Below are 25,301 nucleotides of genomic sequence, written 5' to 3'. Positions count from 1 at the left end.
CCTCTTCTGGGTCAGAAAAGTCATGAAGAGCTTAACCAAGCTTTTAGCTATAAGGGTGGAAAGGTAAAATCTAACCATTAAGAATTTAGGAATTCAGCAAGGACTTGGTATAACAAAGAGGACAGGAACTTCCCATCTATGGGTTTCAGCTCAGGTGAAACCCAATATTTCAAACACGGGGAAGAAAAGTATACATTTCTTGTATACGAGATCACTGTGTGTAAAATCTGATTTTAAACTCTCTAAGAAATGGTTAAATGCACTGGCTTATGCTTGGGAGGGTGGAGGGAACACTACTTTCCTTCTCCTACTCGTTTCCTAAGTCATGTAAGAACTTTGGTATCTCTCTAGGCTCTCTCTTCCCTTTGGCAGGTAGAATAACTTATTTGATGGTGAATTCAGGAACAGAAATGTGGCACACGCAGCTCTGTCCTCTTTCTTTCTCTCTGGGCTCCAAGCAACCTGTAGAAGGCTCACCTTCTTGTGGACACCTGCTTCTTTCCAGTTCTCCCCACGACTTGTGTGCAAGTACCTCTTATTCTAGAATCTGATATTAGGAAACTAGCTTGTCCATAGGTACATTCACTTATGTAAGTTTTATCAGTAAAAAAGGTAGCGTTTTTCTGTCCGAACTGAGCACTATTTCTCGGTGGGTTCAGAATAGGGGTGGGGAAGAGGGTTCAGTTTGTAGGGCCTCTAACTGCTCAGGTCCAGACAAAATAGGTGCTGAAGATTGGTTTAATAACGTCTGCAGTATTCAGTTATAAGACACGCTCACTTCTTCAGGTTCACAAAGCATAAAATGGGATTAAAGTACAGTGAGAGTTTGACACATCACAACTTCCTGTAAAAAGCATCAGGCAGCTCAGGATACCCACGGGATCTTTGTCCAACAGATACCCAGAGTCAGGACCAGCAACGTGGGTGACAGAACAGCTCTACTCCACTTTGAAGTAGAGTTCAGATTAAAAGACCTCTGGTGGTTTATTTTAGGTCTATGAATTTATTGATAACTACAGATTTTTTTCAGCACATGAACAAAGCTGAGAATAAGCAAGTACGAATTCTTATGATAAAACATCTCTACTCCTCCTGAACAGACTTCTTCCTCACTGATACTAACATTGGATGACGCGTTTAATGGTTCTTTACACCGAAACCAGGAATTGATTTTCATTATTCTGGTGATGTTCTTTGCCTTGGGGTCATATTCAAATTGCTTTGATCCACGGAAGAAATAGAAGAACCCTAGAGAGAGAGAATATCATTAGTTATCTCGTGCAACTCTGTGACGGCTCCACACTTGTTGACTATAGGCATAGATAGAAAAAAATAATTGCACACTATTGAGAGAAAAGGAACTCGTGTATTACTGAGATCCATTTTACTTTACTATTGTCACATGAGAAATATTGTTAGTTTTATTTCCCCAAGGAAGAAGCCAAGGTCTGAACATGAATATCAAGGGGCTTACCCCTTGTCTCGCCGGACTGTGGTTCACGCCAGAGGTTCTCATACTAGGTTTCAGAACAGTGTCTTAGCAAAGGGGGAGGAGAAGGCCCCTGTGGGTTTGGCCTTGGCCCTATATCCTCATTTTCCTCCAGTTGTTCTGCTCTGTTTTAGGTGTTAAGGTTTGTGTGATTTCACTGCAATAAATGGTGGTGTCATTCAGGAAACTTTTTAGGCTCTGTTTACCCCATGTTCTAGGTGGTTATCCATGGTCTAAGTCCGAGGCCATCATAGCGTTCTGAGTACCAGGGTGCTTCTAAAGCTGTAGACTTCTGCTTCTTACCCACAGTCCTACATCTGCCTCAAAAACTCTGAAGGATTAGTCATTTCCCATGCACCCCCCAAGTGCACACTTTAACTACACACATGCTAGTTCGAGAGTCACTGTCCAGTTCATGTCCTTAGTCATTTCTCACACTTAAAACTCTCCGGAGGTGTGCGGGATGCCTGGGGGGCTCAGTCGTTAAGCGTCTGCCTTCGGCTCAGGTCATGATCCCAGGGCCCTGGGATCGAGTCCTGCACTGGGTGCCTTGCTCAGCAGGGAGCCTGCTTCTTCCTCCACCTCTACTGTTCCCCTGATTGTGTTCTCTTTCTCTCTGTCTCTGACAAAGAAATTCTTAGAAAAACAAAAACAAAACCAAAAACAACTCTTCAGGGGGTATGTTTCAGGGGCTATCTTGGATCAATGATAAGTAAAATTAATCTTGGTACCATTTGCAGAGATTTGAAATAGTATAACAGAACTTAGAATTAGAGCTCACTAATCAGGTTTGTGAGAATGCCAGCCTGGGTGGAGTTTATTATTATAGGTACCCGAGAAGAGTAAAATCACATTAAAAGTTATATGCAACTAATGAATCCGTGAATGCTACTCAAAAACTATTGATGCACTGTATGTTGGCTAACTGAACATATTAAAAAAAAAAATAGGGCCAACCTCAAAAAACCAAAAAACCCAACCAAGGAAAATGGAAGCATTTTCACTTCTGTCTATGTTCTCTCCCCGCCACTGAGGTCTCTTGAGTACCCACAGGTTTAGGCAGTGATGCTCACCTTTATGCTGGAAAGCAGCATCGACTCGGAGCCCAATTCCTGGGAAGAGCTTCACCACCCTCCGTGGGTACCCTCTGTCCATGCTCTGGGTCACTTCGTCATACCTGCGAGCAGGGATTGGAAATGTTCCCAGGGGATCTTTGCTCTGGGGAGCTTAATCCTTCCACTGCCCCAGTCGGAGTCAAAGGGGGATGTGGAGAAGCAGCAGCTTCTAATTCCATCAATGATGAAAAACATGTCAAAGATTGTGTGTGGCTGAATCACTTGTGTCTTGAAAAGAAAAAGCAAGGAGTGGAAACAAGCCACGTCCTTCATCAGACTGATGCTATTAAATCAGAACGTGGGCTCACAAAACAGACTCTGCACTACAGAGATCACACGGCTGGTCACCAGAGGGGAGGTGGGTGGGGGACACAGAAACGGGAAGGAGAGGAAGGCAGGCACCTGTCGTGACGAGCACCAGGCGATGAGGGGGAAGTGTCGAATTGCTGTGTTGTACCAGAAACCAACATGACACTGTATCATAAGTATGTTGCAATTAAAAAAAAAAAAACACACAAAGTAAGGCTCAGCTTGCAGATTTTGACAGGGTATGTTTGTATTATCAGCAATTTGGTTGGCATCACCTGTTTTATTTTTTTTATCTTTATTTTATTTTATTATTATTATTTTTTATGTTGAGAAAGGCTTTGGACTCCTTGAAACATTCTTTTGTTTGGTGAATGCCATCTACCCGGGGTGGGCTTGAACATAAATGATTTTAAGAGGACTACAGGTGAGTTTTATTTCTGCCCATGTTAAAGTGATGGTGTGTGGATGTTTTCTGCAGAATAAAATGAAGAGGTCAACTGCACACTTACCTCCAGCACCAAATGCCCACAAAGAAGTAGGTTTTTCTGGTGCTGTGGTCGCAGACAGCCGCGTCAATTTTCTTCACGTGTCTTGGAAAGCCGAGCGTATGGATGGGTTTGGGGTAATCTGGCAAGACAGCGTATCCTCTGATCACCCAGAACCTGTCATCTAGGAAGAGAGAACGTGATTATCTTCTCATCTGCTACCTAGAGGGAAAAACAGGTGTCCTACGAAACTCAAAAATAACTAGATGCCTCGTTTCTCGGGGTTGTTCTTCCTGCCTTCTTCAGCTGCCTTTATCATCCCGAGTCCACGCGCCACACACGCCGACCGCCAGGCAACACGCTCACTAGTGTGCCTCCTGGCAATGTCTCTGACTCGGACAACCCAGTGAGCTTCATTTGTACACATTCTCCTAGATTCCAGCCCTCGGCTCTTCGCAAAGGCAAGTAATCTGATGAAATCCATATAAAAACAGCACTGAAAAATGTAAGATTCCAGGCACATTTGAATTTCAAATGAACACTGGCTGACTTTTACTATAATTATATTCAAATACTACAAGGGACCTGCTCATAATAAAAAAAATTGTGTGTTTTATCTGAAATTCAGGGTGTCTTGTATTTTAATTTGCTGAATCTGATAATCCTAGTATAAAAGGGATATAAAAGAGGGATGGGTTCCCTTTATTTGGCAGAAAGAAGATCGTTATTTTAGTTTTTACCATACAGGCTTCTTTTAGCTGCGGTGTAGTTGGGACAATGTTCGTTTTCACAGCCACAGAGAACCCTGGATAGTTTTTCTTTCTGATAGGAACCCACGGCCGAAGAACTCTCTATTTGCCTCACGCATGGATTTTGTGTTCCTTGCCCCAAACACCCACCGACCGGTTTACGTATCCAGAGACAGAAGAGAAAGCGTGATGGGCAAAGTTACCTTTAAACACTAGAATCTTATCGTTGGGGCTCTCATATGCAGCGTGGATATCTGCCGGCAGGGAGGGCCAAAACGAAGAGATCCGTTCAAATTCAACGTCTGCAATATCGTAGTAAATCCGCCACACATGCCTGTGTTAAAAAACAACAACAAAAAAGCACTTTACACAAACAGCGTATATTGCAGTGGAAACACTGTAATCTAGGCTTCTCTTTTACTGAATTCATTAGATTCCCCTCAAATCATTTAGAGCATGCACACACTTCTCCTCAGCCGATGTGGGTGGTTGTGAGTTCACGGCTCCTCTGTCACTACCCAGGTCAAAACACACCTGTGAGCTCGCTCTCCTGGGAACCGAGAATAGAAACCCGCTCAGAAATCTCAGTGCTCAGTGCTCAGGGGCCTCGTTTTTGCCAAATCAGTGATGCTCAAAGTTCCAAGGCAACAGCGAGCATCTCAGAAGAAGCTTTTAGTCTGACGTTCGCTAGAATGAAGACTTGTGAGCATCGCACGGTAAGAGATTTCCTCAGATGTTCCCCTCGGGCAGTAAAGTTCTGAGTCTATGAGCAAGACCAAAGAGCCCTTCCTGCCCTGGACCGCCCCTCTCTGACGTCCCGGCCAAGCGGCCTCAGCCCCCATGGCGCGGAGCATGGCATCCGAGGGCTGTCTCGCTGTGGGCAGAAGGAGACTGATTTCAAATATTCTCTCCTTGTGCCCCTGTGCTTGTGAGATGGTCTGTGTCCCAATACTGAGTTCTGAAAACGCAGTCATGGTACACACAGCCGATGGGCCGCGTTGCCACTGCAGCCCAGTGAGCTGTCCACGGGGAGAGAGGAGTGCTCCCACCCCGGCGACCGCGTCCCTGCTGCCCCGTAAAGGAACGGTCTGCTCATCGGTGTTTCCCAGCTGGCGCTCTCGCTGGAAAAAAGACCTTTTATCATCTGCTGCTTTCCAGGGTGCAAATGCCCCAACCATGGCCAGTTCCAGGCTACAGAAGTGATGCGAAGTGGTTTGCAATCCTCCCCCAACTTTAACCATTGGCTCCGGAAATGAAATTGGCTCCTGAAATGGTCAGCTCCCGCACCACTGGGATGGGTGTACGGTTTTAGTGAAGAGGTCACTGAAAATGATCCTACTTCACCTTTTTATACAAGGGCAATTAAAAACTTGCTTAACAACTCTTAAAAATTAATTTATCAAACAAGCAAGAGATGAATACACATAGTAAAGTATTCCACAGAGTATGGACAGTTATAAAATGAAAAGGAAAAGGAACACATTCTCCCCCATCTCTGTGATTTCCTCCCTATTTACCTCCAAATCTTTTGAAAATAAAATATTCCTAGGAAGTTGAGGTATTTAAGGGAATGAGTTTACCTGCCTTTAAAGAACATTACTTCTCTGCGGAAGGTGGTGATAGCGTCAAAAGTCAAATAAGGGTCACAGGCATGGGGTATGGTGGCCTCCTTTGGCTTAGCAGATGTCTTAGGCAGACTCCCTTTGATGAGAAAAGAAAGGGCACCATGAATTCAGAAGGCATGCGGAAATACCTAGAGAAGGATCTTACCCAAGTGGGTGTTTTCTTCATGGTGATATTTCAAGAAGTGATTTTTTCACTTCCTTTCTGGAAATCTTCCTACTGAGTTCGCCTATATTCTGATTTCTGAGGTTGCTCACCGTAGATGGACTGGATCCCATTGATATCGTCCTGAGAAAGCGGGTACTTGTTAGGATCCAGGGAGACATAATTTGGAAACATCAAAGCTGTTCGATCGTTGGAGTGAGAGAGTCCCAGTGCATGGCCAAATTCATGGGCAGCCACAAGGAACAAGCTGAATCCTTAACAAAAATAGGAAAGACATGGGTATATGGGTCCGTCAAAAGGAGAATGGTTGCATCTGAGGTTAAGAAGTAACCAAGGGGAGAGAAGGAAAGGCTGGCCATAGAGTGGATAATTGGTCCATGTGCCATCATTTATCTGGAAGTATTTCAACACTAGTCATACCATGGAGAACTATGATCAAGAACAACGAGATGGCAGGAAACAGGTGTGTGAGAAGCAGATATTACTAGAGAAAATAAAAAAGAAGAAGCCACCAGTTTTGGGTTGTTGCTGGGTTAGACTGTGTGTCTGATCACGTTTATCCTACTTGTATCCTGTGGAAGTCCTCCCTGCTGTAGGATCAAGTGCTCGCCATCGCCCTCCACAATCTAGTCCCTGCCTTTGTATCAGGCTCATACTTTGTTTTCATATTTCATGAGCTAACCATATGCCATCATTTTCATCTCTCACTCGTGCCACATCCCTTCTAATCTCTCTGTCCTCCTGCCTCCATCCTCTCTACCCGGAACATCGTCTCTCCTGCCCCGTGTGCCGAGCTATCTCACTTGTCGCTCAGGAAATCCCTTTAGCATCAGCCTGTGCGCGAGGCTTCTCGTAGGCAGCCCTCCTCTCCTGGCTGAGTTAGAGGCACCTTTCTGCGTTTCCACAGACTCGGTGTGGAATTCTGCCATAGTACGTGAGGGACTGCACTGACCACTTTCAGGAAGTTGTGCGTCTTTTCAGGGACTGCGTCTTAGCCACCGTTTCTCTCCGGTGACTGCTAACCTGTCAGTAGTGGGCACTTCATAAGGGTGGCTGGATGTCCAGGGGTTTATTTGGATGAAAGAATGCTTGGATATGCTCCTACGCACCCACACTGGAAGGCTCTGCATGCAGGCGAAGCTGCCCTTTTCCCTGTCTCTCCCACTAGCCTGTAAGGTTCGAACCATAAAAGACTGTCCTTAGACTTGCAATTCAGCCTATGGACCCTAAAGAAAAGGCCAAGCCTTTTTTGATGGAGCCTTGTCCGATGATGCAGCACAAATGAGCACAGAATGACCAGGGATTATTTAACGGTCCTTTCGGTTCTGTGCTCTGGCCTTGACTGGTACCTCTCATCTGGCTCACCGTGTCGCTGGGTGTGCGTTTGGACAAGATGGGACAAGGGACTCTTTGAAAAGATAATTCAAATTCAAGTCATCTCATGACTTTCAATCCTTTATGCTGGCTTTTCAGAGGCTGCGTGGTCTGGGCCCTATTCACCGTTTCCGCCACCTGCTGCTTGAGTCGGTCAGGCTGCGCTTTCAGGAGTGCTCTCCGGCCGGGTGCCTGCTTAGCCTCCTGCTCAGGTCTGCCGTCACTTCCTCCCCTGACCTGTGTTCCCGTTCCCATTTCTTCCCCCTGCTCCTACCACTTTACTATCGTTTCCTTTATCCCGGGGTGGGTCACGCTGATTTAAATGCTGCTTGAGACTACGTGTGCCCTAGGCTGTAAACCCCTGAAGGTCAGGGTCGGTTGTGTACTCCAGCTCTAGCGTAGAGCCGGCTCAAGCGGCTGTCTGGTAAAGGATCACTGATTGACTTTGTTTACCGAAGCTGTGGAACATCTATCATGTACTGGTTTGCAGAAACTATGGAACAGCTCACAGACTGTCTGGACTTACTTGTTCAGGACTGAACTGTGGGATTGGAGAGACCACACATCAGGAGAGCCATAGCCTCTGCTTTCCTGGGACCCTGGAAACCAGACCCCAGACCCAAGGCAACTACTGTCAATGACAGAAAACGAAATGGGGAGAACCCAGAGTCTCCGGAGCTGGCTCCCTTGTTGGATACACATATTTTTACTGTAGTAAAGTTCTGTTTCTTGTTTGAGAAGTAGTAGAAAATGTCCTATTTTCTAGGAAAGAAATAAAATCAACTCATTTGGTCTAATGGGTTGAGTAAGGTTTGGGGTCCAATTCCTCAGCAGGTGGGCAAGTGTTAGAAGAGGAAGTTCATGCCTCTGAATCGACCTTCTAGGCACCGCGAGCCCACACACCATCCTTCAGTCACGATCTCAGAATCCCAGCCCCTAGGACTTCTACCCTTGCTACAACACACAGTCCACGCTGACTTGTAGGGTGCCGGTCCGGGCCTTGCAGCACACAAGGTCATGAACCTGTGAAGGCCTGGTCTAGTACAACTCTGTGGTCTAGTACAACTCTGTGGTTGGTCTAGCACAACTCCAGGGTCTTGCATGGTTCCAGGCACAGGGCAGACCTTCAGGCGCTGTGAGCGTGTGCGTGCGTGTGGAGAAGGCCCCGATCCGGAAAGGATCAGGGTCTTCACGAGGACACTGTGTGGGTAAGGCCCTGACGTGAAGAGCACCATTATCTAATAGATACTGAAACGTCCATCAGTGAATATGGAAACTGTGGGGCAACTGGAAAGTAAAAAGCAACTAATCGTGAAGCCATTTCAGGGATTCTTTAGAACAAGATTCTGCTCACGAAGAGAACTGGGCTCACCTGCTCCATCCTTGGTCCAGTTTTCGTCCTCATCGAAGTGAGTGTCTCCACCCAGACCCAGACCTGGAGGAAAGGCATGTCCGAGGACTCCCAGGGGGCCATCAAAATAACGAGGGCACCGGCCATGCACTGAGACACAGGTCACAGGGGGAGAAAGGTCAGCCTGTCCAAATCTCCTGAGATGGAAATAGCCAGACTTTTCCCTCTGCCGGAAACCTTACCTCGGGTCCTAAAGGCAATCATGATGTCTGCAACCCCCTTGAAAGTCTTGGTGAACGTCAGCGGAGTCACTCGGCTCCACACCTCAAGGCCGCTCCGGATGGCCTCGTCCACATCTGCCTGGGCCATATCTGGAGTGTAGTTGACGATTCTTCAAAAATTACAGAAACAGATGCGTCGGTGACAGCACATGCATGTAGACACACAAAGACAAAATGATCGTTTCTTATAAATCATACACAGCAGTCACTGATAGTGTCGGGCCGCTCTTGTGTTAGTATTTAAACAAAGTTTTCCATATGCTCTGTGACCCGATCCTGTCAAGACGTCAACAAACGAGGCTCAGAGAGGTTCTGTGACTTCCCTGATATACATTCTGACGGGGGAGCGCCCCTCTCCGGGGTGGGCTTGCGGTGCACGAGCGGAGATCTGCGTTCTCGGCAGCTCGAGGGCATCAATCTCATGCTCCCGTCATATGCAAAGAGTCTCCCTTGAGAGCTTGAAAGACTCAGTTACTCGGGAAAAGACTTCCCTCTGGCTTCCATTCCCTGTCTTGCTAGAGCTATGATTATTTTAAATCCTAAGACTCAACACAGTGAAGGAAGAGCTAGGAGACGTGTTCTTCGAGGCCCGCGGGAGGGCTTGAGAGCCACAGTCACGGCCACCGACTCGGGTGGGAAGCACACCCCACCCTCTTTTTGCCAGTGAGCCGGCCCCCTCTCCCCGCCCCGCCTGGGGTGGACTCCCCGCTCCACCCGGGCTCCACTTGAGGGTTGACGACGCTAGCCCGAGGCATCTCTAACATGAACTGGCTGAGTCCCAGGCTCTTCCCATCTTCTCCGCTCGAGCCGTCGCGTCGGCCGCCCGTCGTGCTCCTGGTGCTGAGCGTGTATGCGAGTGGCCCAGGCGGGAAAGTGAAGCGAACTGCCAGAGCCAGTCTGCTGGGAAGACTGGGGGGTGCTTCGATAACCTCTGTCAGTGTCTGTTTCGGGTAGTCCCGTCAGGGCTGCCGACATCCCAGCGTCGCAGGGAGGAGGGAGTGAATGAGATCAGTGACCTAGGAAGCGCTCGGTAAAGTAAACGTTACAGTCCTGTAGTTCTGGACCAGGGCGCTGGGGGGGAGACAGTACGCGCAGGTGTTACCTGTATGTGAGGTTGTGTCTTCCCCATCCTGGGAGAGTGTAACCATACTGACCCACATCTGGCACTCCGCACCTCGGTGTCCTCATCATCTCCAGGGTGCGTGAGTCAAGTTGTCCAGTCACCGTCAGTCCAAAAAATGCTTGCATTTCCCGAATCTTGCCATCTAAGAGACTCCCGTTCTTGCTTTGGACAAGAGGACTCCCTTCTATTTCAAGAGAGTAGAACTGGTTGAGATATGCCTGATCCAAGAGAGAGAAAAAATAAAGTAGGACACACACTACAGGACGGCACATCTGTATCTCCGGATAAAACAAAATCACCTGAAATCCTTTTTGGCAGTGGGTGGGAAGAAAGACGTGAGGAGTGAGGGGAAGGAAGGAGGGGGAGGGGAGGAGAAAAGCGGGAAAAGAGCCAGCCTGCCTTTCCAGCTCCCCACGAGTGGCTGAGCCCGTGGGACTGGGGTTACCCAGCCCACGCAGCCCACACAACTCCACGCCTGCAGGGAGGAGCATCGGCGGATTCCATGTGTTAAATGATCGCACAGCTTAGACACTGCTGCTTGCCCCTGCATTTGGGTGTTCCCTTGAAACAAATTCTAGAAGAGATACGTGGTTGTTCTTTTTGCAGATGTGGTTAATTTAGCCAAATATGGCAAATTGACTGGACTGATTTTTAGAGGGAATCTCCAAGGCCAAGTATTTCCGATGCATGGAGGGGTAAGGATCTAGAGCTGGAGTTGGATCTCCCTAGCTGGTATGATATTTCTCTGGAGAGACCCCATTTCTCCCAGTGCTGTTCCCTTTCTCCCCGCTCGGTCTCCGCCGGGACCCATGGCTTGAAGTGGCAGCAAATCTCCTTTCCTTTCACACCCCCAGGTTCCGCCCCACACACGGCTACTTGGTGTCCTTGAGTTAGGGGAAAGTACCACAATCTTTTGCAGGAATTTGCTGTCTTGTTAGGTTCCAAGGCAACCAAGAAAATTAATTTTTTATTGATAGCCCTTATTACCATATATTGAGACACATACCTGCACCAGCCGCGCGTTCTCGCCAGTGTCCATGTTTCGGTCTCTAGGAAATGCAGAAGAAAACGTTACAAGGAGCAAACATTGAAGCAGAAGGTTCTTCATTCCTCTCTCCTTTCTGCTGAAGCCTGTTTCTGTTTCCACGGAATTTAGAAAACAAGAGTGAGACGTGGCATGACTTGGCTTGTATTGTCTTTTAATTAATACCAGAAAAGGACATTTGCCATGAAGTGTGTCAGGATAAGTCCTTTCCCCTTAGGTTAACTTGATTTTGCAATCATGATCTGCAGTTTCTGAGGAAACACAATCCCTGTTGATTACTGAATTGAATATAGTAGGGAGCCGGCCTCCAAGTTACTGTTGTCCTTGCAAAGTTGGAGCTCTTCTTATCTTTGACATTCTTGAGAGTTTATAAAGTAATTTTCTTTTGAACGAAATGCCAGGATATCTTGGCTAGAAAGGTATCATGAAAATACAATTGAATCCGGAGTCAGATTGCCATAATTAACTAGGATAAACAGCCCATGTTTGCTGGGCACCTGCTATCAGCCTGTCACCATAAACCGAAGCGTGAATGAGTTGTGGTTCCCATCTTGTTGGGAAATTCAGACACGTACAGACATTAATACCAGACAAAACCGAGACGGATGGCAAAATGTGCACAGAAGATTCCAGAGCAGAGAAGAGCCAAAGAGGGGGTCACTGCAGATGGGCGTGCCCCAGCGGCTCGGCTAGGTGGGGCTTCCAGTGGGTCCTGAAGAAGGAAATGGATAGGATGTGGATGGCACAGGGGGTGTGCGGAGGGAGCCCATAGGAAGCAGGTAGCTCGGCAGAGATGCACTTTGGGAGGTCTGGCCAATTAGAGCCAATACACTTGAAGACAGCCAAGGGAGAGGGGGCGGGCGCTGGAAAGGGTGCAAGAAAAATGAGTGTTTTCACAATCTTCTTGTGCTTAAGAATGCCCTTTATTCTATCCTGACACCTGATCGAGAGTGTACCAAAGTAAATTTTCTTTCGGATGTTAGAGGCACTCTTACTGGTTTTCTAGAATCTAGTGCTGCTGCTGGGAAGTCTTTTATTCTGATTCTTCATTTTTTTCTCCTGAAAAATGTTGGAAATATTCTCTTTATGCAGCTATCCTGAAATTTCATACTGAAGTCTCTTGTGGTTTTCTTTTTCTTCTCCCATTAATGTTGCTGGGCAGTAAGCAGACCCTTTCACTATGAAAATTTCCAGAAAAATTTCCTCCGTCATTTCTTTGATAATTTTTTCCCACTCAATTTTCCCTTCCCTTTTCTGGAATGCACATCTTTTGGACCTCATTGATTGAAACTCTGTGCTCCAATATTTCTTTCACTGCTTTCTGCCAACATTATTTTCCAGCCCAGTTGTGTTTTTAGTTTCCAAGAGTTCTTTCTAATTCTCTGAATGTTTTATTTATTTTCTTGCATTTTGTTAGTGGTTTTTGGATGTAGAATATGCCCTATCTTTTGATAATGTATAGTATTTTTAAGTGTATCTTGACATTTTGCTTTGGTCCCAGAAATGTCTCTATTTCTTCAAAGTTTCTTTCTGGGTGCCTGTTTCTCATATTAGAAGATTTTTTTTTTAAAGATTTTTATTTATTTATTTGACAGAGAGAGATCACAGGTAGGTAGAGAGGCTGGCAGAGAGAGAGAGGGAAGCAGGCTCCCCGCTGAGCAGAGAGCCCGATGTGGGACTCGATCCCAGGACTCTGAGATCATGACCCGAGCCAAAGGTAGCGGCTCAACCCACTGAGCCACCCAGGTGCCCCTCATATTAGAAGATTTTTTGTACACGTTTGGAGACTCCGTGTTACAGGCCCCAGGAAGGAGGACGGCAGAGTAAACAAGTTCCCAGTGTCTTTCCAGAAGCCCACAGGATACTCTGCGTATGCATTTTGGCAAGAAATTAAACACTGGCCGCATCATCCAGCAGGGGCACAGAATGTATTCCATTCGTTGGATGTATCGCGACCACAAGTGAAATTGGGGTGTTGTCACAACAAAGGAGCGGGGAGAAAGTGTTAACAGAGGTCAGTGTTGGTATCTTAAAGTCTTCTTCCTTGGGCTGCTAAAATCCTCCAGAGACTTCTCCAGTTTCCCAACATTTTAACTTCCCATCAACAAGATGCAGGAGATCTCTCTGGCATGCCTTCTGCTTTCTTCCCAAGCGTTACCTAGACCCACCCTAGGCAGGAGGGAACGGATGGGCAAATACCCAGCCTCTGATCCCTTCCAGATTTCAACAGAGAAAGGTGTTGGGTAGGCTTCTCAGGAGGTCCAGCTGGCATTGAGCCTCTGTCGCCCGTCATAGAACGTCGACAGCGCCCTTGTGTTGGTTTTTCTCCTCTTACTCACTCTGCCCGCTGCCCCACTCCTGCTTCCTGGGAACGTGTCCCCAGTAAAATAACCACACCAAGGTCTGGAGTTTGGCTTTGCTTTTGAAGAAATTTAACCCAAGGTAAAAAGTCATCTCATTACTTAAGTTCTGAGCTCAGATTCTTGGAGCTCTTGTATTCACATAAAATGTCAGTGTAATAGCCAGAAAATACTACACAAAGAGGACTTTTAAAAAGGAGTAATTTTTGAGTTGTTTCACTTCTTATTGTGGTTCGCTTTCAAGGACTCTCTGAAATATGGTTAAAGAAATACTATGAATTCGGTTCTCATCTCAACAATGTGTATATAGATGAGGTTTGGGCCAAGAACCTAGCATAACTAGCCAGTGTTCTGAATCTCCCCTCTTCATGCCTGTAAAAGTGGACACAAGATGTCTCAGAAAATAGCATAGTCTGAACTTGGCTCCAATGTTTGCACTTGTTACATTGATGCAATGAATGCCTTCTCTCTCTCTCTCACTTTCCCCAGCACAGTACCTGGGACATGCAGGTGACGAGTTATTACTGAATAAACGAATGAGTGAATGAATGAAATGATAGTATATCCAAGTTTGTTTTCTCATCTCATAAAATAAATTGAGAAGAAAATGTGCTGACATATTTGAGGGAACCTGTGAAGGAAATCGAGTATTTCCAAAGTATTTTGTGAATGGAAATAGTTTTTAAAAAGTTAATGTCAATGTTATAATTCTGACAAGAAAACAAAGAACTTCAAATACAGTGAAATTTGCCGTTCGTCTCTCTACTTTATATGAACTAGGCAGCAACATCTTCAGAAATTATAGATCACCAGTTACTCATTTAATATATTTATTTCCAACCCAGTAATTTTGAACCAGAGTAAGGTACTGAATTACTAAATTATCTGTGAGACTTAAAAATAGAAAAAGGAAATAGAATGTGTTAGTAATACATATATTCTACAATTCGCTTACTTAATGAGTAATAAGCTGCATTATAGTTTAGCAACTGCAAATATGACATTTTAATGATTTTTGATATCTGGATTAGTCATTATGGTCCCAGAGCCCTAAAGTTCTTGACAGAAAAGAACCACTATCAAAGGTATACATCGCAGCTTAGTTTAATGTAATGGGGTTCACTGAATTCTGTGCCTGCTGCTGTTCTGTCTGTGCAGTAAATCTTCCTTGGGGGAGAGTGTGCCCTCCCATGTATCCCTGGAGAAGAAGAAATAAGGAGCGACAGGTCCATTCACTAGCTCACTTGCTTAGACTCTAAAAGGACAGAGTAGGGCGGAGACAGAAGAGAATGTGGTACCCCCCTTTTTCTCCTTGTTGGGGAAGGTGACAGAAACCCTCCAAGAGGGTTCAACTTTGTCCTTTCCTGTTGACTAAGCTGTCAGATATCCCAGGACTGCCGGAAGGAAGCACCGCAGGCTCCCGCCCAGCTTGCTCGATCCCAGTTCTGGAAGCTGCACGTCTAAGACCAAGCTGTGTGGAGGATAACATTCTTTGCTCTGAAGGTCCAAGGAGGGATCCTTCCTTGCCTCCTCCTGGCTTCTGGTGGTTGCTGGCCATTCTCGGCTTGTGGGTGCGCCGTTTGTGGGTCTGTCTCTGTGCTCGCGCATCTCTGTCCGCTACGTGTCTGCGTGGCTCCTCCTCGTGCGAGGACCCCAGCCCTTATGTCCAGCCTGCTCCTGCATGACCTCCTTTTACCTGATTGCTACCTTCAAAGATCCTAGTTCCGAATAAGGTCTTCTCATAGGTACCTACCACTGACTTCAGCCTCTCTTTCTGGGATGACACAATTCAAGGCACAACACGGATCCACAGTATTTTTTCTGAGGGTGGAGAATAACACTACGTTTTCAGTAAAGGCAAGAGGCACTGTTCATGCTGTTCCTGGTCTCTACACTTCACCAAAGCCCAGTGCTGAACAGTATACAGCAGGGAAAGGAGATTTAGGTTATACACAAGCATTGCAGAAGTCAGGTAAGTGGTACCGGTAGAGTGGATATTGAGGTGACAAGGAAGCTTCATCTCCTCTCAAGATGGAATCAGAGGAACCTGGAGACAACGGGTGCTCCAGATGTATGTTCCCAGAAGGCAGGTTCAGTGAGGACAGCGACAGCAAACAGCATTACATATGTTAGGAAAAGTATAAACAGGACACAGGAAAATGGCTGTACAACTGGGCTTTCCCTCTGCAGGCAGCAAGGGGGTGCAAGCAGGTGTGACGTGGCTTTGGCTTTCTCAGCAGTTCAGCCATCGCTGGCTTCTGTCGACCCTGATGACCCTGTGAGCATCAAGGTTGAATGCGTAATATCTTGGTCCACTGAAGAAAAGGAAGACATCTGTAAAAAAAAAAAAAAAAAGTATTGAATTAGCTTTTAGATCTCAGATGTTTTCAGTTGTTTCTAATATAACATTTAAATGCAAATGTGCTATTTTAAAAATTTAAACAAATTTATTATCATCATCATCATCATCATCATCATTATTTTACTTACGATCCTGCTGGAAAACTGCATCAACTCTGGTTTCTATTCCTGGAAAGATACTTGCTATGGCTTTGGGATAACCTGGTTCCATGGATTGTCTTTGGTTATCATATCTGATGAAAAAAAAATCCCATGTTTTAAAATCAGTAAAGTATCTGACGACAACAGTTTTCTTTAAATTACGTATACTTTATGAAGTGTCCTCACACATATTTTCTCATTCGGTCTTCATAATGTCTTATGTCCTGGGCCTAAGAATGGCGGACTTCTCTACCTAAGGGTACAAAATCCCGTTTATAAAATACGCGGGTAGCATCAACACTGAAGCAGGCTTCTGATGGCTAGCATAATGTTATTTTCTGAAAGAAGGGTTTGCTCTTCTGAGATTTCCTCGACGGGTACAGAGTCAGCCTCTCTTCCTCTCACCCCCTGTCCACCCCCAGTAGTGAGGTAACAAGTCCAGTGCGGCCCCCACATTTTGTGGGCTCTCTTGAGTGTGTTAGAATTCATCTCCTAAGAATCAGTTTCTTTCTTTGCCTCCCTTCCCGGGGCTTTTTCAAGGTTTGATTTGTTTCCTGACATAGAATCTTCAATGCCATTGTGAAGACTTTTTAATTTTATAAAAATGACACTTTCCAAAGCCATGGCAACATCGATCATTCTGTGAGAAAGAATGCCTATTCGAGATCACCCAGGTTTTAGAACCTTCAGACGGCTGCTTGTTAGTGGTCTGTAGACAGTAAACAGGCAAATGTCCAACGGAAACAACAGTTTGCCTTACCTCCAGATCTGGTCATTTATGAAGAAGTAGGTTTTTCTCCTGTAGTAAACAGCTGCATCGATCGCTCGGATGCTGCTTGGGAAGCCGTAGTCTGAGATGTTCCTAGGATAACCTTGCTCAATGTCATAACCATTCAGAGCCCAGTACTGGCCACCTGCCAACGAATCGGGTCACACGTTAGATAAAGTTTTCTGCTTCTGCAACATCATGTGGTATCACTTCTTAGACTTGGTGTAAATTCATCACAGAAACAATGGAACAGGAGTCTTGAAAAGACCGAGGTGGTCGAGTTCATCGGGCTATATCAGCCCTCGTGGTTCTCCAGCCCCCGCTAACAACTCTGAGCTTGACGAACAGGGCATCCCGGCTGGGGACTCCGTCAGGTCATGAGCCTTTGAAGCAGAGATGCTGTTACAGCCGTGGGGGCTCGGACACTGTTAGACCTGGGACGAGGAGGGTAGGACGGGGTGGGAAAGCAGGGCTGAGGTGGGAAGAGTTGCTCCAGCTCCCCGAGCAGTGAGTGGCCGGGTCCCGACCCAGCCCAGGTCTCTTGAGCAAGTCCAGCCGGGGTGACATGCTCTCATCGGCTCAGCTACTCTCAGCCCGGAAGGGACCCCAAAGAAATCCTCCCCTCGCTTCGGGGACAACGAAAACAGGGTGAAAACTGTAGGCAGTTACCTTTAAATAGGAAAACAAGGTCCTCATCCACATTCTCATAGGCTGCCTGTATGCCGTCGGGCAGGGACGGCCAGAAGAGGGAGATGAAGTTGAGTTCGACTATTCTCAGCTGAGGGTGTCTCCTCCAGAAGTACCTAGCGGAGCACAGGCTGTGAGCGGGCAGCGTCCCCAGACCCCTGCGTGCGCCCGCCCTGCCGACACTGCAGGGACCGTGGGACCCCGTCCCAGGGGCAGTTTCTAGCACCGTGGCCAACGTACGCGATGCTGTTCACCTCCGGGGTGCTTCCCAGGCTTTAGGGGAGCTCCTAGGAGTGACCTTCTAGGATCACATGTGCCCTGTCCCCCCGACACGCCCCGGCAAGGCTCGCTCTTGTTCCTACAGAATGCCGAGATTCTTTCGAGTTTTCCAGCAAAGGCAAAAGAGTAAATCCATCCCCGATCCCACAATCACTAAGCAGCCCGTGGAAGACTGAAAACCCCAACCCGTGAGGTGACCTGCCCCAGCGTATCCTGGGCTCAGTCCCATTCCCTGGACTGAATGTGGGCGGGAGTGGATGAGGTTTCGGTGTCTGGTAAACCCACGGGCAGCCGGCGCCCGGGTCCCCAAGCTCTCACCCACATCTGAATGTTTACGTGTGTTTGCGTTTTTTTTTTTTTTTTTTTAATTTTCCAGGACATTTCGAGTTACTCGGAAAGCACAGCCCACAGGAGGGGCTGCAGAAGCCCAGGACCCGGAGGAAAAGACGCGATGTGTCCCCCGGGGACCAATTAGAGCCAGCTCTAAGTCACGCTGGCAAATTAAGTCCAAGGAAGAAACAGTCCAATCTTATACTTGTCTTTGAAGAATAGTATTTCTCCACGGAGAGTGGTGATAGCATCAAACGTCAGTCTGGGGTCGCAGGCTGTGGGCGTGCTTGGTCCAGTGGGTTGGATGGGGTTGTTTGAAGGACCTTAAAAAAAAAAAGAGCTTTTTATCAGCTTCTGTCCAGTGTGACTGCTGGAGTATGTGGGATGCTCCTCAGGAAGCAGAGGGTTTTCACAGGACGAGAACGCCTGCCAGACCCTCCCACAGGGGATCAAAGCCACCCTACACGTGGCCCTCTTCAAGTTACCTTAAACTGGAATGGTGGTTTTCAGAGATGCTCCAGGTTCAGTTGTGAAGTAAAATAGTTCGAATTCCGTGCCTCCCCCTCCCCACGTGCTACTTCAAACTCCTCATCCGGTCCCTCTTCTCAAGGATGCCCAGACAAACCGGCGCCTCCCCGGGTGCCCGGGGCTCCGGCAGGGACCTCACCGTAGATGGCCTGGATGCCGTTGATGTCGTCCTGAGGGAGGGTGTAGGTGCTGGGGTCGCGGAAGGCGTAGTTAGGGTACATCAAGGCTCCGGGGTCCGTGGAGTGCGAGAGCCCCAAGGAGTGGCCAAATTCATGGGCGGCGACGAGGAACAGATTGTAACCTGAAACGCAAGCGTGCGTGGCGGGTGGGGGCTCCATGTGGGGGCAAGGGCGGGGACAGTAGGACCTTGGGGAACACAGCTTCCGGCCCAGAGGAGCCGGAGAAACCGCCTGCCCTGCCTCTCTCTCTCTCCCGCATTTCCCCTTCAGGCACCTGAAGAGATGGAGGCTGGACGCTTCAAGGTAGGAGCTGGGGATTCGGGTGCAGGAAGCTCCTCATCAGAGCTCAGAAGTAAGAAATACAAATATGGCCTTTGATCTGACTCTGGTATTGCACGGGTGTGGACCAGAGCCCAAGAGAAGGGACTGGGTGGGGCGGGGGGCTCCGTCGTCCTGTGGGGCTCCGCCGCCCGCTTCAGCCCCCCAGGCCCTCACCCTTCAGTTAGAGAAGAGCCCTGCTGGGTCACGACCAGCCCCAGATACAGACGGCCCTGCCTGTCCTCCCTGACCCCCTGTCAACCAGCATCAGCTCCTCCCAGACTCCTAGTTCTCCTTGCAGCTTCAGGGACCCTCCACCTTCCCCCTTGTTGGACCCTCCACCTTCCCCCTTGCTCCTTCCCCCAGCTTTAGCTTCCAGGAGCACAGTGCCTTCCCCAGCTGGGAACCCGACTTCCAAGGCTCACACTTTGGTCAGACAGAGCCCAAGCTCCTTGGCCGAGAGCAAGGACCCCTCACTAGCCCGGCGGACACCTGAGGACCTGCTGTGAGAGGGGAACTCTTCACTCCGGCCGTCCCGCAGACACAACATGCCCTGTCTTCCACACTCACCTCTTAAAAAAGAGCACTTTCGACATGCAGGGCCGTGTGATACGATTCAATCCTTGCCACATTTGTGTCAAGTATTTAGAAATATTTCTGCAGTAAAGGACTGAAGCCCACAGATTTTGGGTGTGTTCTTAGAGGTCTTGCAACCAGTAAGCAGTCAAGCTGAAGCCAAATCCAGGTTGATGGCAAGACCTGTGCCCTGACAACAGCGCCCAGCTTCCTACTGACAGCTAGCCTGCTGAAATTCTACCCCTGCCCCAAGACGTTCTTTCTTGACCCTCACATCCTTGCATTTTTGCATTTCTGAGTAGATCTCAAAAGTCTCTCTGAGTGCTGGAGCACGGTGTGATGGGCTTTGTGGGGTGGGTCCTGATGCACAGTCTAGAAGGGGAGCTGTAGCTCAACGACGCGAGTGGCGCGGGAAAGTGAGCAGAGCGGCCGAGAAAGAGAAACAGAGGCTGTTGGGATTCTGAGCAGAAAGTCCTTACTTCCGGCTGAAACACGAGACAGGGGTGGCGTGGGGCAGGGCAGAGAGGGATTTCGGAAGGGAGGTCTGGGGGTGCCATGTGAGCAGACAGAGGGTGGTTGGGAGGCACATGGTGTGACGTGGGAGCAGCGCGTGCGCAGCGTGGCTGCTGCAGAGGGAGCGGGAAGACAGGACGAAGGACGAGTCCACCAACTCCCACGAGCCCTCGATGCCAAGGAAAGGCATCCAGATGTTACGTGGTCCAGAAACACAATACTGGAAGTTTACACCAGAGGGTAATGTGGTCCACCACGGGCTCTCCCAGTGTAAATTCTGCTGTGGTGCTGGGAAAGCTTAGAGCAGAACTGGAGGTAAACAGCCAGGGAATCTGGGTCACTTAGTTCAGGTAAGAGGGGATGACCACGTGCACCAGAGGGACGGGCAAGAGGAATTCAAAGTCCTGAAGAATGTTCTTTATCTTTGGCTAATCCCACGCCTAGCGCAGGGACTCGGGCCGGCAAACGTTCACAACACAGACTGAGAAAAAGGAGGGAGGAGCACATTCCAAGCAAAGATTCAAGGTTTCTTTCCTATTTTCTAACGTGTTCTTCCTTCACGTGGTCTGACTCTTCTCATGGTCAGTCTTCACCTGAGAGGGGCGGTTTGTCCCATAGGAATAACCACCAAAAATGAGCTCCATGAAATGAAACAGCTCAACAAAAAATAGGGTGGCTGTTTTCTGAGTGGGGTAGTTTTATCAATGAACCCAGTTGTTTCTGGATTTCAAAATAAGGACCTTCTCCAAACATCATTAAATTTCAGATTATTACAAAGAAACAGAAGTCCTGAAGCAGCGGCCCCCAAGCTTGTGAGGGTTTAGATAGCATTTTAGTTCTGTGAGCCGCGTGCTTTCCATAGCAAGTACTTAGCTCTGCTGTTGAACCATGAGAACAGCCATAGATGGTACAAAAACAAGAAAGCGTGTCCCTGTTTCAATAAAACTTTATGCGAACAGGACAGGGCGGGGTTTAGCCACGGTCTATAGCTTTTCGATGCCTGTCCTAGGAAAGCAAGGTAAATAATTAGCCTTAGGGCTTTTTTAAAACCTAAATTTACTTAGCATCATGAGATCTCAAAAATTTAGAACGATCAGCCCGCGTGAGTGTGAAAGGTTACAGTAACTCAGGCGTGTGTGTGTGTGTGTGTGTGTGTGTGTGTGCACGCACACGCACAAGAGGGGCTTCTGGTGGGAGGAAGCTTGGTCAGGAGCTGCATGTTGACCCCATCCTGGTTAACTTACTGCTGGAATTCATGGTCCATATTTCATCTTCATCGAAGTGCGCGTCTCCTCCAACACCTTGGCCCGGCTGGAAGGCGTGAGCCAGGATCCCATTGGGTCCATCAAATGGAGAATTGTCGCCATGATCTGAAACAAGACAGTTTGTTTTGCTAACCCCGGCAGGGTCCCAGGTTAGCCAGGAGGGCCAATCTGAGCACAACAAGCCTACCTCCTTGGACAAAAGTGATCTTGATGTCTGCTTCTCCCTGCGAGGTCTTGGTGAAGGTCAGGGGTGACGCATTGCTCCACACTTGAAAGGCTTTCTTAATAGACTCCTCCACATCGGCCTCTGACAACTGTGTGGTGTACTTAATAATCCTTAAAAATGAGAAGATGGGAGCAGGACTCATGGTTTAGAGGCTGCCAGCAGACCATGGTGCTCCCTCTGGGAGGGAGCGGTGTATGTGACGAACCAGCCGTGGGGAGGGTCTGGGGTGGGAGGGGGACGGGAGTCGGGGCTGCAGATAGACCTGCCTCTGGACAGGTCATTCCTGATCTTTAAACTCAGTGTCTTTATTCCTAAGAGCATCATGAATAGTAGCTCGTAGAGGGGTTGAGGGGATTATGGACATGCTAAGTATTCAGCCCAGATCTCGGCAAACCACAGTACTGAACCAATCCTGGGTACCATTGCTGTGATCAGGAGGCACGGAACTGGGGTTGGTCTGCCCAGCAACGAATGAGGCTGTGTGGGGTCCTCAGTGGGGTTCATAGAGAGACCGCCTAATGTTGCCCTGTTGTCTTGAGACTGCTGGGGCTGTGCGGGGAGTGGAGAGCCGGTGGGGTCTTTGCTCCTTCACACCAGCTCTGGCCTCCCGGGCAGGGACACCTGTCTCCCATGTATCCCGCATCCTAGGACAGCGCCCGGCCCGTCACAAAGCCTTGACAAACACCCCTGTCGGGCTCTGGGCTCGAATGTTCACCTGTAGGTCAGGTTGGTTTGTTCCCACTTGGGGTTTCCAGGGGTCACCATGAAGTCCCCACTGTCGGGAACCCCGCAGCGAGGTTTCCGCATCACCGCCAGCGTCTGCTGGTCCGGCTTCCCCGTCTCGCTCAGCCCGAAGAAGCGCTGCATCTCTTTGAGCTTCTCAATGATCACGCTAGGGCTGTTCTGCCTCTGCGACCGTAGTCCTCTCCTCGGTAACTGGTAGAACTTTTCTAGGTAATCCTGGGCACAGACAGACACGGAAGAGGCCCTGCTGGGGTGCCGCTGCCCACTCCCCGGGCATCCCACACGTTCTCTGCATCGCCGTGGACTCCTAACTGGCTAATGACCCGCGGGAGGGCGGCAGCACGGATTCGGGGGCCACTCTTAGAGAGCAGGGACAACGAGACAGGACAGCCCTTCCGCTCAGTGTTCCGGTTAGTGTTGATACACAAAAGCAGGTATTTCATAAGGGACGAGGCCCATGTCCTCACGCGGAGCACTGGTGCGCAGGCAGGAGCCTGGCTCCTCGTGACAAGGAACAAGGGGCGCTGGTGCGTGCGGAAGTCTGGGGTGTTAACTGCACTAAGTGGGTTCTCTTTTAACCATCTTCCTGCTCCAGTAGAGAACGTTTCATCCTCCTAAGACCCGGGCGTGCCCAGATAGGGAAACTGCCAAGGTGACAATGTGGGTCCCCACTGTCCCCGAGGCTTCCCAAATGAGAACTGATGGTGTCTCAGGAAGAGTGGCGCCCTCGTGGACACTAGCCTTTTCCCCACCCGCCACCTCTGCAAGGGGCCACGCTGCTCAGGCCACAGAGGTGGGAGGAAGGGGCTACGTCAGTGGTCTCTCTCGCCCCAAGCAGCCTGGGAACACCTGTCACCAGGGAGGTGACACAGGACTTCTGTGCTCTTCCCACCTGTGGGACTCAGAGGCTTGGGCTACGGTTTTTGGTCACGTCATTTAAAGGACTGAAGATTCACTTTGGTCTCTCAAGTGCGAATAGAACTAGCTCCTCACAGGGTTGCAGGGAGGAGGGACGAGGTGCCCAGGGGGGCGCCCCACACACGTTCAGCACTCACGGAGCCCTCGCTGTTGGCCCCGGGGTTATTACTATTCCCACTGTGAGAGGTATTTAAGGAAGAAGGAAAGGACAAAACAAAAAGAACAATGCTTTTCTACAACTGCAATGCCAAGGAAAGGACACATGGCAAATCCATGACAGCACTCCCTGGTGTTTCTTCAAAATTTGGCCTGACTTTCGTGTAATGATGGAAAATAACTAGTGGTTTTGCTTTATAAACATTTATGAACCTGTATTTAGAAGCAGAATCTGGTGTAGGAAATCTCATCGTGCCAGGAACTGACTTCAAGTTCCTTCTAAAAGCCCATCCTCGTGTTCCCTGGTTCCCCTGAGGTTTCTGGCTGCAGAGACAGTCGGTACAGAAATCACCAGACATGGAGGAACCAGGTTGCATATAACGGATGGGGAGAATCTTAGGTGAGTGAGAAAGAAAACCACTTAGTTTTATAGTTAAAACCATTCCTTCTTGAATATCATGGAGGACACTAGGATGAGGAAGGGAAAAACGAAGGGCGGGTAGGGGGGGCAGTGGGAGACGAAGCATGAGAGACTACGGACTCCAGGAAACAGACTGAGGGTTTTGGAGGGGCGGGGGTGGGGGGATGGGCGAGCCCGGTGGTGGGTATTAAGGAGGGCATGGATGGCACAGAGCACTGGGGGTTACACACAGACAGTGAATCATGGAACACGACATCAAACACGAATGACGTACTGTACAGTGACTAACATGACACAATAAGAAATAAAATAAAATAAAACCATTCCTTCTCAATGGCTCTCCAGCTAGGAACCCTCCAGGTCCCAGAAATGAGATGTTTGAGCTCAAACAGAGTATCCACATACCTTCTTTCAGGCTGATTTTATTAAAAAGTAGAAAAAAGGGGCACCTGGGTGGCTCAGTGAGTTAAGCCTCTGCCTTCAGCTCGGGTCACGATCTTGGGATCCTGGGATCAAGCCCCTCATCAGGCTCTCTGCGCGGCAGGGAGCCTGCTTCCTCCTCTCTCTCTGCATGCTACTCTGCCTACTTGTGATCTCTCTCTCAAAAAAAAAAAAAAAAAAAGTAGAAACAAGCCACAGTTGCCTGAGAACCAGCATGTCAACGACCGACCCACCGGAGAGCCTGTTTACCTGAACGACTTGTGTGTCCATCTCTTGTGTGTCCGCCTCTTCTGGGGACCCCCCAGGGACTGGGAAGGCCTGGGAGAGCCACACGGACAGGAGGATCAGGAGAAGCAACGTCTTCAGACGGATCATGGCCTTTTCTGCAAACGCTGCCCTCCTGGCCTTCCTCCGGGAGGGGTCCCCTCCACTGTGGGTGTTTCCAGCTCCCCAGATAGTGGGTCAGTCACTGCTCTCTCTTCTGGTCCCTTATAAAAGCCGCATCTGCAACAGTTGCCCCATCGGGAATGTGAAGCAACACAGGTTAATTACGCTCTGAGGCTGTTGCAACGTTCCAGTGATTTAGTCCTTCAGAACCGGCTGGCAGGGGGCGGGGGGGCGGGAGTCGCTTTCAACAGAAAGAATAAGCGCAAATTGCTATTCTTTGCTCTTGGGGTTTTGGTTAGAGACTCACTTTTGCACAGTTGTGTGGTCTAGGAGAAGGCGCGGGGGGTTACTCCTGAAGGAGACGGTCAGCCGCTATCTGTGGCTTCCGTTTTCTAGTCAGGGACGTCGCCGGGGCTGTGTTGGTTCATGGAGGGGCATGGCCGGGTGAGCCGTCATTAGTCTGGGACCTGGGGGCCCCCGTCGAGCGGCTCTGCACACAGCCACCCTTGTTGGGAGGAGAGCGCGTCTGGGTCGGGGGTCGGCAAGCAGGGTTGGTGTGGGCGTCCCGGGGCAGCTGCTGGGGGTGGAGTTCT

General features: G+C 48.8%; 2 protein-coding genes across 2 annotated transcripts; both read right to left on the bottom strand.

Moving 5' to 3' along the window:
• Nucleotides 1-984: 984 nt before the first annotated feature.
• On the bottom strand, nt 985-11,172 carry MMP27 (matrix metallopeptidase 27). Its single transcript, XM_059392964.1, has 10 exons — nt 11,071-11,172; nt 10,044-10,282; nt 8,903-9,051; nt 8,682-8,810; nt 6,028-6,189; nt 5,728-5,848; nt 4,351-4,481; nt 3,423-3,582; nt 2,563-2,666; nt 985-1,248 (listed from the first exon to the last, which is right to left on the bottom strand). The coding sequence occupies exons 1-10, from the start codon at nt 11,170-11,172 to the stop codon at nt 1,004-1,006; spliced, it is 1,542 nt and encodes a 513-aa protein (XP_059248947.1). The 3' UTR covers nt 985-1,003.
• A 3,110-nt stretch (nt 11,173-14,282) lies between these two features.
• MMP8 (matrix metallopeptidase 8) lies at nt 14,283-24,758 on the bottom strand. Its single transcript, XM_059418539.1, has 10 exons — nt 24,571-24,758; nt 22,357-22,601; nt 21,603-21,751; nt 21,395-21,520; nt 18,704-18,865; nt 18,242-18,359; nt 17,410-17,543; nt 16,732-16,885; nt 15,960-16,063; nt 14,283-15,803 (listed from the first exon to the last, which is right to left on the bottom strand). Exons 1-10 carry the CDS (start codon nt 24,694-24,696, stop codon nt 15,703-15,705), a joined length of 1,419 nt encoding a protein of 472 aa, XP_059274522.1. The 5' UTR covers nt 24,697-24,758; the 3' UTR covers nt 14,283-15,702.
• Nucleotides 24,759-25,301: the final 543 nt, after the last annotated feature.

The sequence above is a fragment of the Mustela nigripes genome, chromosome 1, assembly GCF_022355385.1.
Source record: "Mustela nigripes isolate SB6536 chromosome 1, MUSNIG.SB6536, whole genome shotgun sequence".
In the NCBI taxonomy this organism is placed as follows: Eukaryota; Metazoa; Chordata; class Mammalia; order Carnivora; family Mustelidae; genus Mustela; species Mustela nigripes.
The sequence above is the reverse complement of the archived record's forward strand: the minus strand, read 5'-3'. Positions and strand labels throughout refer to the sequence as shown.